The sequence below is a fragment of the Ictidomys tridecemlineatus genome, chromosome 6 (genome assembly GCF_052094955.1).
Source record: "Ictidomys tridecemlineatus isolate mIctTri1 chromosome 6, mIctTri1.hap1, whole genome shotgun sequence".
In the NCBI taxonomy this organism is placed as follows: Eukaryota; Metazoa; Chordata; class Mammalia; order Rodentia; family Sciuridae; genus Ictidomys; species Ictidomys tridecemlineatus.
Genome location: NC_135482.1, coordinates 35587047 through 35600916, shown reverse-complemented (window position 1 = coordinate 35600916; position 13870 = coordinate 35587047). Strand labels below are relative to the sequence as shown.

General features: G+C 32.5%; 1 protein-coding gene across 35 annotated transcripts in view; it reads right to left on the bottom strand.

The window, feature by feature from the left end:
• The window catches only part of Ppfia2 (PPFI scaffold protein A2), a 440250-nt gene that overhangs the window by 58934 nt on the left and 367446 nt on the right, over positions 1–13870 (bottom strand). For all 35 annotated transcript variants that reach the window (XM_078053063.1, XM_078053070.1, XM_078053068.1 and 32 more), the window contains 2 exons: positions 12091–12245; positions 1093–1186 (listed from right to left, as the gene is read on the bottom strand). In XM_078053063.1, coding sequence (XP_077909189.1) covers positions 1093–1186; positions 12091–12245 — 249 coding nt within the window. The remainder of the gene's footprint in view (positions 1–1092; positions 1187–12090; positions 12246–13870) is intronic.

The following is a 13870-nucleotide window of genomic DNA, read 5'->3' as shown; positions in this document are numbered from 1 at the left end:
GATAATATTTAGTTCTATTTTTGAGTGATCAGTAACTAAAGAAATATTTGCCATTGATTATGACTGAGCATCTACTTGTTATCAAGAAATAATGTTCCCAAGAACATATTTTTCTTGATAGTATTTCTATTGAATCTATCTAATTCTAGGGATTAGCAAACTTATAAACAATTAGTGAACTGTTTTGCAAATTGCAAGCATGTTTCCCATTATTAGTAAACATTTGCAAAGAAGATTAAAAAGTAAAAAAATGTTAATTGATTAGTCTGTGTACTATAATCATAGAAACTTATCTTGAAAAATCATGATTAGAACAATGAGTATTCTTTCATAGGAAAGAAGGAAAACATGAAAATCATACATAATTTAATGAATATTTGAAAGAGAAGTGAAAAGGAGTAACTGGCTAAAAGATTCTGAAATAAAGATAAATTATTTTGCTTTTAAAGAACATGTTCTAAGGGTGCTATTTTGTCACTGAAAATGTTACTACATATCTTAAAATATGTTATTTATGGACTTACTTCTTTCCCACAGCTGCTGAGACTCAAAATTTGCCAATTTTGCAAGTCAATTAAATGTTCCATATTATATGTGAATGAAAAGATTCACTATCAGTTTCCTGACAGATGCAAAACAATCTGCTGTGATTCTAAAATAAGTTTATATTTAATAAGTCAGAGAAATGGTTCTTCTTTCAAATACTGTGTTATAAAGAGTAGATACTTTTAATTGCCATGAGAAGAAACACAGAGTTAGGCAGTATCCCCTCGTTTTTTCATACCAATTCAATACTAAACTTAACATCAAATAGAATATTACTTTATTTTTAAGGCTATATGTATTTTAAATGTCCCTTAATTTTGTTCACTTAAAAGAAACGGTTTATTCTGTTAAAATCTAATACATATTTAAACTGAACCTCATTATAATCAGGAAACATATGCATTGAGTTGTTTTAGGAAATACTAGGAAAATATTGACCTGTTTAGTGATTTTGATTCTAATCATCTTTTCTTAATTCCCTACAAAAAATGATAAAGAATAAGTAAAAGTTAGAAATAAGGGGGGAAAAACAAACTCCAAACCTACTTTTTCTTCAGTCTTCTATCCTTTTCGGCTTGAGTTCCAAGTTTGCCTAAGCCCAAAGATTCCTGAGCAGCAGCTTCAGTTTCCATAAAGCCACCTGTGAAGAAGGAAGTGTTTCGATTAGGTTACAGACATTGTTTCCATTCTGAAATTAAATTTTTAAAACTTAATTTTAGTAACTGTTTACTGTCACTTTTTAAAAAAATCCCTTGTATTTTCAACCCAACAACATCAAATGATATGATTACATACATAAACATATGCCAAAAGAAGAAAAAGAAGTACCTTTTGGTGTTCCATTTAGTTATACAATAATACATAAAGAGTATAAAAAAATGTGGCCTGTAAACTGTCACACATTGAATATATAGGCACCAAACTTCAAGGTCAATTTTTCTGCATTTCTTAAGGAAAATAAGAGTGAATATTTATGTAGCATGTGAAATTATTTTCCACACATTTAAATATTTGTGATATATATATATATATACCATTTATCTTATATTATATATTATATATATATTTTATAGTATATATATAGTAAGATAAATGGTAGCCCACTGAAAAGAAACTTAGGTGTATGTTTTAAATTCTGCATTGAGAGAATGGAAAAACATTTGCTGATTTCTAAAAGTTCTTCATGTACTGCTCCTTGAACTTACTTCCATTTAGTTGGCCAGCTCTTTAGTTTCACTATAATTCTCAGTTCAAGAACTTTATATGTTCTGGGGAGGATTATTTTTTAAACTTTATAATACCTGGAAAAAAATGGAAGTCTTTCTTCAAAAGACTCTAATCAGAATGATGTCTATCAAGCATGTAAGAAATTATTTGAATTAGTGTCAGTATTTGTTGGCTTCAGAATAATATAATATGTAGATACAGCCTAAAAATGAAAAGTTAAAAAGTTTTATGGGTATCAAGACACAGAACTACACATTATTACAGTGCAATTATTTCATTCCAAACCTCTACACATATAATTGATTCATAGATTATATATTGTAATTATAAAATGAGATCTTAATATTGTTCTCTGCTTTCTCTTTGGTATTTAGTATACTGTGAGAAAAAAAATTCAAGCTAAATAAAAAGTGGTATTTTTAAGTGAATTAAAATATTTATATATTTTTAAAGTAGAAAAAATTTAGATTATAGTTAAGCTCAACATTAGAAAGGTTTAAGCTAATACTAATTCTTACAAAAAGTAACCCCAGAATTTTACAAGTATATCAGTAAATAAGAACTATGGAAGGCAACATTCACTTGCCTCTCCTTCTAGTAAACATTTTCTTATTTAACATTAGTAGGATTTGACCAAGGTGTAGTTTCTCTTTATCAAAATAAAAGAGCAAAATTATTTGTTACTATTTTTCATAATTCATTTTAACAATTTAATTATAACATTGAATATTGTTAATTCTGGAATATTGATATAAACAAGTTAATCTTATACCATTACATAACTGCATAATTATAAGAATGTCCCTTTAATTGAAACACATTCATTGCTGTCCATATAAATCAAGAATATGACCATGTGCAGTGGCCCATGTCTGTAATCCCAGAGACTTAGGAGGCTGAGGCAGGAGAATTGCAAGTTTGAAGCCAGCCTTAGCAACTGAGTGAGACCCTCAGCAGCAACTGAGCAAGACCTTGTCTCAAAATAAAATATAAAAAGAACTGTGGATGTTGCTTAGTGTCATAGTGCTCCTGGGTTGAATCCCTAGTACAGGGAGGGAAAAAAGAAAGAGAGAAAATCAGGAGTAAGGAATTTGAGGATCAAAACTTATTCTATTCATTATGCACATGTGTAATTAATATTGAATAAATATTTATTGTAAAAAAATCTTCATTGTTGCTATCATTAGGAAAGCCATCCACTGGCTGACTAAAATATTCTTAGGGGACATTTTTAAGTGTGAGATTTTTCCATTAGGCACAGTGAGTGAATATTCCATTTTATATCATATAAATATTCCATTTTATATAATATATATATATATATGCTTGCCTTACTGCATATCCATAAGTTATCATTCATAATCTGTAAGTGACAATCATAATGTTTTCTGCTAATGGAAATAGAAGTGAATTATTCACTTAAAAGCTATAAAATTCTTGATCAGTCTGTATGGTTTCACTGGAGATTGATGAAACAGATCTATTCAATAAATGATGAAACATTTTCAATGACCAGGTGGTTTGATGAATCAGGCTTTTATTTGAGCAATAAAAGAACATTTAAATTGAGGTTTAAATTTTTTCAAGAAGCCAACATTTTAATGGAAAAAAAAACTATATTTTAAAACAAAGAAAGCTCTGGAAGAAACAAAATGCTTGGGAGTATTTTATGAGTCAAAACCAGATATTAGAATTTATTTATCATAAATAAAACTATAAGAATAAAAAGCATGAAAAGCTTAGAAATTCTGAGGACTCTGAAATGTAAGTCATAATTTTTAAAGGATTTAATAGATGTTTGGCATTATGTTGTTTGAAAATGCAAAGTACAAATGGGCTCAAATTTATGGTAGGTAAAATAATATTAAGTATCACAAGCAAGATAGGACCCTTAAGCAGGATCAAAAGTCCCAGTCAGCTCCAGCCAGTGCACTTTTTCACTCCCAATTAATACATTTCTGGGTGAGAAGAACAGTTTTTCTTAGAACTGACCCAACTTCCCTATGAGTCCCAAGTTCGTCTTTTCACATTTCTGCCCAGCTGACTGTGAGGATAACCTCAGTGAATCAAGCTTTAAACCTCTTTTAGTTGATTATCTCAATCTGTCGAGAATCTGGGTCATTCTCTTCAGGAATCAGTGGGCCCACAAGACAGTGTGGACTTCAAGAAAAAGTATTCATTGAGTGAGGTGCAGTGGCGCACACCTTTAATTCCAGAGGCTCAGGAGACTGAGACCAGGAAGGTAGAGCATTCAAAGTCAGCCTTGGCAACTTAGTGAGGCCTTAAGCAACTTGTAAGACCCTGTCTCAAAATTCTAGAAGTTCTAGCAGACTTCTCTGTCTTTGTATGAAAAAGGTAGCTCTAAAAAGAATGAAATCACAACTATAATCTACCCTTGACCTTTCTTTCATTACCCTCTTTTCAGTATTCATCAGTCACTCAGTTTGCATTTAAACACACTTGAATTTATATATTGCTACTTAATGGTCTATTAGTCTTTGAACTGTCTGAAGGATGCATCTAGGCACAGGATCTGGTTCATAAAGGGTATGTAAAAAGTACAATCACAACTGAAACTAAGTACTGCTTCCTACAAAAGAATTAATGCAGAGCATGAGTTATTTCTAATGAATACTTTATGAAATTTATAATGTATCTGTTGGTTCCACAGCATCAAAGAACAATCTAAAATGTTGGATAAAGGCTATCACAGCTACCCAAATTTATGTGAAGAAAAATACTTGCTTGCTAAATGTTTGTGTAATGTTGGTCCTGTTTTTGACACTATGAAATTATTTTCTTCATTATGCTTTATTATAATAGGTCATTGGATTCAGGCAATCATAATATGATCTGGCAGATGACCACAAAGGAAAGGGAATTGCAATTTAACACGCAAAACAAAACAAAAACTCCTAAACCATATAAAACTCCTAAACTATATTGCTTCTCAAATGCATTTAAAGAAAATTTGCCAAAAACCTGCCTTTTTAAAAACTGAATATATATGCATTTTTATATTTGTAGTTGGGGATTCTGCTTTTTCAAAGTTAATACTTTTTTTCTGTTCTTGTTTTTTTCATAGCTTTACTGTATTTGGTTCTATTTGATCAATCCTTTGCTCTCAAAAATCTCTTATGTTCTGTTTTTCAGTGCCTGCCAGTGGTCTCTTCTTTATCCTGACCATTCACGGCTGACATAAGTTGGTCATGTGTGTTGTGTTTTTCTTCTTCTTCTTTTTTTAATTGTCACTATTATTAGGGTTGAAGACCTGAGAGAACCAGGTGTTTCCCAGGTAGCTGATGAATGTGTCAGGGTTATATGGAACAGATGGATCCCCCAGAAACAGTAAATATTTTAATATCTCAGTATTTTTCCATACCTTATCATAATTTTGCTAAGCTAGCAAGCTTCCTCTGAGCTGTACTTGCTTATTCTAACTCCTAATTCTCACTTCTGCATGGATGCTTGACCCTGGAACTTAGCTGATTTTATCTGTTTGCCTTTCCTGTCTCTCCTCAGCATTTACAGTTGGTGACTTGAACCTTAGTCCCAATCATTTCCTCTGCTTGATAATTTGGCTTCATTCTCAGAGCCCACTTTCTCTTAGAGAAGATTCAAGCTCCTTTCTGTCACATTTCCCTTGTAGTTTGTTCTTCCAGGCAGCTCTAATAGCCCTTTCTCATGGGTACTTTCTATTGAAACTCTGGGTTTTCACATTTATAATTCTGTAGGAAAACTGAACTTCCATGTTTCTACTAGAATAAAACATACCAGAGAGAAAAAAATTAAAATATGAACTCCCTACAAGCATTTTGTCTGTATTTTTTTAACTGGGAAATTTATAATTTATTCTGTGTGATGTCTTTTTTGTTTGTTTGTTTGTTTTATTTTATCTCTTGCCTTGAATTCTTATTTATTTTCCCATGAAAGAGTATATAATACCCTCAGGAAGTTATAAATTTTCTGAAATATTAATCATCTTTAAAAGTTCTCTAAGTTCCACATGTGTTCCACAGTGCTGAGTTTAATGAGCTATTTCTAGATGGTACCAGTGGCAAGAGCATACTGACTAGAGCCCTTAACCAGGAAGCAGAGCTGACATCCACTATTCTACTAATCAGCTTTGCCTTCTAAAATCATTTCAGTGTCCATGAGATATAGGATGTGGTCCATTTCTTGGTCTTTAGATATCTTTGAGTTCTAAAAGTACATATAGACTACAAAAATGAAAAGTTGATGGAGAAATGCTTTAAATGTTAGAGCTTTAGAGATTGTACATTGCAAGGGTTTACCTAGATCTTAAAGATCATCTAGTCCTCCAACTACCTTTCAAATGCTTGAGCATCTTCCCAAACCATTATTCCTGGTATTTTTCTAGCTTTTGCTTGACAATCTCAGATGACAACTCATTACCTCTTAAACTAATAGATTTTGTATATAATTATGACACCCCAACATTCCTTCCTACATTGAAATGAAATTTATCTTTCTATAACTATTTTTTTAGAGAGAGAGAGAGAGAGAGAGAGAGAGAGAGAGAGAGAGAGAGAGAGAGAATTTTAATATTTATTTTTTTAGTTTACAGCGGACACAACATCTTTGTTTGTATTTGGTCCTGAGGATTGAGCCTGGGCCACAGGCATGCCAGGCGAGCGTGCTACCACTTGAGCCACATCCCCAGCCCCATCTTTCTATAACTTTAACACATTCTTTCTAGTTATGTGCCATCACTCAACAACAACAACAACAACAACAGAAACAACAACAACAACCAAAAAAATAGTCAGTAGCTCTTCCACCTAAGAGCTCTTCAAAGTTTTTATATAACAGGTCAGCAAGGATAATAAATACAACTAAATACTCATATAATTCCTCACTTGATTGTAATCCTAATAGTCTCCTACAGCCTTCCTCCAAGGCTACATATGCTTCTAAAAGTTCAGAAATCATAATGGAAAACATTCTTTGGCTATTAACTTACCATAGGAGAGTCAACTGGAAAAAATCATCTTTCATTTCAATACTTAAATCTATCAATATCACCCAAATTTACTGATAATCATATTGATTTTAAAGTCACAAGAAGCTTCTATATTTTCCTTATTTAAAACTGATCCCAAGAACTATATTTTTGAGAGGGATAGTTGGGATCCTCCTTATCTCAAGAAAGTCTTTAGAGATAACACTAATTTTCTCCTTTGGGATTCCTATTTTTATCAGTAATCTATTAATCAGATTCTTGCACTGTGTCCAAGTGATTAGGGAACATGTTGATCCAGGATAAAGTGAGTCTATCTACTGGAAATTTGAAGGCAGTGCCACCCCCTCCATCAGCACTGTGGATAGGATTATTCAACCTGCTATGTATCCCTCTTGACTGTTCCATTAGTCAGGGCCCCTTATGACATCTTGTCTGCAGGGATGTACTGAGTCACAGTGTGCCCGCTGCCTTTCCTTTTCTGTTATTGAATAACTTTGTCAAAGAAACAAGAGAGCTTACTCTGACATGGCTATTTTTAACATAGCTTAATTTATTTGTTTCAAAATAGGTTAAGGCCTTCAGACAAAATTAAAAGTCCATCTAGTTGGTATTTCGATCACTTATGCATCATCACAGATCAGAGGATTCAAATGCACTGTTCCTGGTTGTCCTGACAGGATAATAATGTAGTTGAAAATTTTTGGATCAGAAATATACTGAAATTTTTGTTTTGTTTTAAATATAGAGATTGTGTATGTTTAAACAGTATCCTTCTCACTAACCCGAAACTCCTTGTCAACAGCCATCTTTAGCTTATGCTCCTAAAGTCTGTGATTCGTACTTCACATGTAACCGTAGCTCAACACATGCTCACTCACTCAAAATGAGAAAAAAACAAATGAGTTTGGATTACCTATGGTTATTTTTTTTTTAACCCTCATAATCAGCTCACCTCTCTTGGGCTTTAATACCCTCCTGTTATCACCTCTTTTCCAGGTGAATTCTTTCTTTACAAGTAAGGGGACAGAGATAAAAATTAGGGTTTTTGGATAGTTCTGCTTATTTGTATATTATAATTATATTAAGTGAACCTTTCTTTCATACAATAAACCATAATTTCCATTTTGGTCTGGGAAGTTTTTCCAGTTGTCAGTTAATTTTGGCTGGTGACCTTTCTGATACTGATTTTATGTATTTATACCATTTGCACAAATCTATCATTTGTTGTGTTCCTCTTGACACTTTTGTAACAATATGTTTTAAAATCTGTTTCAGGCAAGGACTTCCATTTTAAACATACTGTTTTGTTCATATTATCATAAAATATGATTGTGTCACTGTCCTTTTGAGTTGCCTTGATGTACCCAGCCTTTGTTGTTCTGAGCTCAACCTTCCGTGTTATTTCAGCCTGAACTTATTTTTAGAGTTTTTGTAGTAATGTGTGTGGAATTCAGCCTGTAGCAGGTTGTAAAGTGATTGACAGATTATGGAGTAAAAATAGTACCTGTGGATGTTAAGGATAGGGGAAAGACACATCAATAGCTGGAGAAAGTGTTAGGATCAAATGACAATTTAAAAATATAGATTAGATACGAGCACATTTGAACATTAATGGAAATATCAAAGGTGCATTGCATCTGGATGCATAAATCAGTGGAAGGTGAAAGCTATAACCATTGGTCATTCTAAGTTTTAACAGCATGTAAGTACAACCTGAATGTATGCTCCAGGAGGTAAGCAGAAGTATGTATCATACCTGCTATCTTTATGCCTTTCAATGAGATTATCAAACCTGTTTATACATCTTCCATCCTATAATTTTTGATATAAAAACATAGTAAATAAAAATAAAGTGGGGCAGGAGGACTAAAACCAAATTCACAAGTAAGCTAGAAGGAACACTTAACTGCCAAATTCAGTTAGAATTAAGATAGACTGGCTCATCTATATCCTTTCTCCCCCTTGTATAACACACACACACAAACACACACACACACACACACACACACAAATGGTTTTGAATGTATAAAAAAAAAGAACAAAGACCCACTGACTCATTTTAGTCTCTAGCATTCCCTGTTATGTTATTCTCGGATAAATACTTTTGATAATGATATAAGCAAGAACACTCTGATAACAATAGAATGAAATTTACAAAAGACACATTACTACAAGACTTTTTCTATGTTGCTTTTGTGATTTGAATGAACCAACCATTGGGACAGGATGCTATCAGAATTTTTTGGAGCAAATTATTTTGTTTGGATTCTGTTAGCTTTATGTAATTGCTTTTCAATGTGTTGCTTCCTTTAGTTTTGGGGATTTCCATATCTGTACTGCCTCTGCTAATAACACATTTGTAAAAATAGACAATGTGCATAATACATTTGATTCTCAATAATTAGATGTTATCCCTATAGTCATTTTGACTGTTACAATACACCAGAAATTGATGTTGTTGCACTTGCTTTTCAAATTATTATATAAGGCAAATAACATCCTCTCTCCAAAATATTTTCCCAGGTTAATTACTAAAAACTTCTTTGTTGTTTGTCATCTCTGATGGAAAAAAGGAAACACTTCTATAGCTTTATTTATGCACCACCATATTTCATTCAAATTAATGTATCATAATTATTCTCAAGTAAATTTATAATTCTCTGCTCTTAGTAAATAAACTTTTAAGAGTCATAGCACTGACAGGCCTGGTGGTATATGACTGCAATCCTGGTGGCTTGGGAAGCTGAGGCAGCAGGATTACAAGTTCAAAACCAGCTTCAGCAATGTATCAACTACCTAAACAACTTAGTGAGACCTTGTCTCAAAATTTAAAAAATAAATAAAAATAAAAAGGGCCGGGATGTGGGTCAGTGGCTGAGCACCCCTGGGTTCAATCCCTAGTTTAAAAAAATATATGGTTCAAAATTCCAAAACTGTTTTTTTGAAATCATCATCTTACTACCATATCAATTCCCATGCTATTCTTTCTTATCTGCTATTGATATATTTACTGGTAGGGGAAGGTATATTGGCAGTGCTCCTGTGTCTTTGAATTTTCTACATCCAGACATTAAAGTCACAATCACTGGAGATGATTCCGTAGTTCCTTCTAATTCATGAATCATCAGCACCAGGTTTTATTCCTTAGACTTGAAAGGTTTTGATGGTCCTTCTATTTCAACCTACATGTACCTTTGAGAACAAAAGTAGAACTAAAATCCATATCCCTTGCCCAAAGTAACAGTGGGGCCTATGAACTGTTTTCTTCTGGTACAGATATGGCTTCCTTGAGCTTGCTTATACCTACTAGGTGTGATGATTCAACCTCTTTTTGGCTTCTATAATACTTCATAGGTATAATTTTGACCCTGACATCCTTGTCAATTTATTTTCTCCTTCTTCTGTTCTATGGAGTAAAACTTTGAAATTCTCAGAACTTAGAATTCTTCCTAAGACTATGATGTGATTCTAAACAGTTACTGCTAGTTCTCAACAATGGGGCAAGGAAGGGTTGTTGATAAGGATGTAATTGGGGTTGATTTCATTCCATCTGTTCTGATCTACAGACACAATAGTGTGGTGCATGCCTTTGTTCCCAGCAATTCAGGACTCTAAGGAAGGAGGATAGCAAGTTCAAAGCTAGCCTCAGCAACTTAGAAGACCCTGTCTCAAAATAAAACATAAAAAGGAGTGTGGATATGCCTCAGTGGTTGAGTGCCACTGAGTTCAATCCCTGGTACAAAACAAACAAACAAACAAAAATGGCACACAGTATCTGAAAATAGAAAATAAAGACTAGATTGATAGACATCCCTGTGTTTCCTAGATTCTAAATTATATCTTGGATATCCTAATTTGTATTTAGTAATTCCTCATCAAATTTAAATATAAAATGACAATAGAAGAATCAAAGCCAGGTCACTTGAACACATTTTAAAGGAAAAAATAAATTATAGAACGTAAGCTAAATATATGTTGAAATATGATTGCTAGATTTGTGAAATAAATATTGCTATATTTGTGAATTATATTGCAATATATTGCAAATGACAAATAATTTGGTAAAGACTATAATCAGTTTTAAATTAGATAAAACAAATATTAATGTCTGGCATAAATATTTTATTTAAAAATAACTAGATTCTCCTTTCTTTAACATTTTTTACAGCCCAGGTTGTAAAAAGAGAAATCCTGAGCTCACACAGCTAGCAGCACATCAGTTTCCAAAGCTTCTGATGTTTTCTGCATCTCCACACTGTAGAAGTCAGGAAAGGCATTTTTTAATTGTATTAGTTTTAAATCTGCAAGCATGAATATCAAACTCAGAAGCTCTTTAGGTACTAGAGAGGACATTAAGCTTAATATTTGTTGCATTGCTTGTAAATAATCATTTAATAAGCTCAAGGTAGTACTTAGAGATTTGTATCACTCTGTTCAACATTTATCATTGGAAGCAGAAGGTCAATCCTTTCTCAATAATTTAACTCTAAAAATAAACAAATAGGAAGAATTCCCTCCAAAAGAGCCAATTATACACAGCATTTTGTCAGAAATATCATACATTAATTTTCAGAGTGTAATTCATGTACAGTATGTATGTTGTATCTGTGTGTCTATCTTTTCATAATTATACCTACGTAACTAGGGTGATTTCAAATGTACTAATCTGTATTTTTATTTAATTAATCACTGAAAATAAATCATTCTAGTGCAGTCACTACTGTGGTATTCCTTTCTTCCTTTCCTCATCCATATGCCATAGAGTATATTATGGGAAGCCATGATACCTTTAGACAAATTTTGTTCTTTACATTTTATAACCTAAATATTAAAATCCTTATTCTGACTTAAAATTATTTAAAAAGAAAACTTTCAAAAACCTTTAAATTCACATAACTAAGTTTTTATGTGCATCTATGTTCTAAGTGGCAGTATACTCAATGGTTTGAAGCTGATTTTGAAACCTTGGCATCAGAATGGACATCTCAGTTTTACAAATTATGAAGAAATTATTTACTCATCAATAAAATAGGGATGACAGTGATAACACTTGCCTCATGGGGATACTGTGCCTGTCACAAGAATTAGCAGTAAGTATAATCTAGCTATGTTTATTAACCATGGTTTAAATGCACTGGAAGCTTTGCAATATTCTTTCACTGTAATTTTTATTAAGTATTCTTCAGTTAAATTGGATTCACAAATCTGATTAAATAAGAAACTTGTCAGTTAAGCAAGAGAAGACATGAAAAGAGAAAAAGAAAAGGAAGGAGATAGACAATTTGTAGTGACAAAACAAGTGGCATTGGAAACTCAAACACATTTATACTTACGGAGCTGCCCAAGTCGTGCTTTTTCTTTTTTACCAAACAAACGTCCTATTGAAGACTTGATTCCTTTCTTCTTGGGAGCTTTGTGAAGAGAATCTTGGCTGCTATTGGCACTGCCAAGCCCAAGGCTTTCTGGCTCAAGAGAGGCAGCTAAACTACTGCAAAACACAAAAGAGGACAAACTGCTTGTTTTGATGCAATATCCATAAAGCACACAAGACTTGTTTCTTTTATAAATGTACAAAAGGAGGAACAAGAAGACTTTGAATGTTATTTTCTCCCTTTCTTCCTACGCTGTTTCTTAAGATATTGAAATGTAGTTTCCTCAGCCTCCAGGCTCTGTATCTTCAAATTTTCAATAGAAAAATTCCCTTTTGTCCCAAATGGCTTTTTCTTCTTTATTCTTAGTACAATATGTAACTAATCAATGAACACAGGCTGGTATAATAACTGCTTGTTGTATGTCTTTTCTATTATTCAGGTTGGTTTAGTGAATTGAGCACCTGTTACCTACTTCTTTTTCAGAATTTGTTTTTCTAATGTTAAACATACTGACCAATGGTAATCACCTAATTATGCAATCAAATATGCTATTCCATCCTGTGATTTTACTGGAATTTCTTCTATCCATCACTTTCTCTCTTTAGTTTGGAACCTAATTTATTTACTTTAAATTCATCTGATTGGGTTCTAGAAGCAACAAATCTTACACCTTAGTGATTCCTGTATATTTTTTCTTAATTATAGTTCTCAAGCCTCAGCATTTTAGGTAAATGACAGGCTGATATGACTATGAAGTAGTTAGTCTTAAGTTCAAGTTCTGTTTCTAGTTTGACATTGTCACAATAGAAAGAGTTCAATAGATATTGCATAGGTTTTTACAGTTGTTAGTTTGAAAATACCATGATGCATTCTTTAACTATTTATTCATCCAATTTAATTTCAGCTCATATTCTCCACACTCCAAAGCAACTCCTTTTCATGTGTTAAAATATAATTATGTCTTTTGTTGGACAGGAAAAGAAATATATATTTTGAAGCTCTCACCCCCCCACATTAACTGAAAATAAGAAAAAACAAATGCCTATAAGATAGAAAGCTCTGATTATAAAAGTATTTGTCATGAAACATATTATTTAGAAGATATTCTTACTTAAATTATTGACCATTAAGTCATTACACTTATGTCCAGAGGTCCTGCAATTGATAAGACAGTAAAAACACATACAATTAAGAAATAAAAGGCATGCTCAGATTTTTATATAGCATTAATTATTATAAAGATCCATTTGCAATGTTTTAGGCATATGGATACAACAGTATGAAGAGTTGGTTTGACAAAGGAGATATTTTCATATCTAGACAACTTTGCCTTTAACACTTGTGGTTTTTATCCCAAGAACTATTTGTCTGAGGAGCATGGTTGACTATAGATGCACAGGGTGCATATACCTGCTTGCTGAAAGTAAGTGAGGCACAGTAATGGACTTTTCAGACCTTATCTTGCAATCCAATTTATCATATTATCCTAGAATCCCTTTGGTATTTTTCCTCAGTCCTTTCACTAGTCTAATCTATTTTAATAGGAAATGGATAGCTAAAAATCAAAGCTATTCTCACATATTGACTATAACCAGATTGCAAAGTTGTTAATTTTAAAGTCAAAAATTGATCTCAGAAAGAGAATTGGTTATTTCACAAGATATATTGTGGAGAAGGAGCACAACAATACCCTGATGCAGAATTATGACTCAAATCTATTTTTTTTTCTGTAAAAATTTTC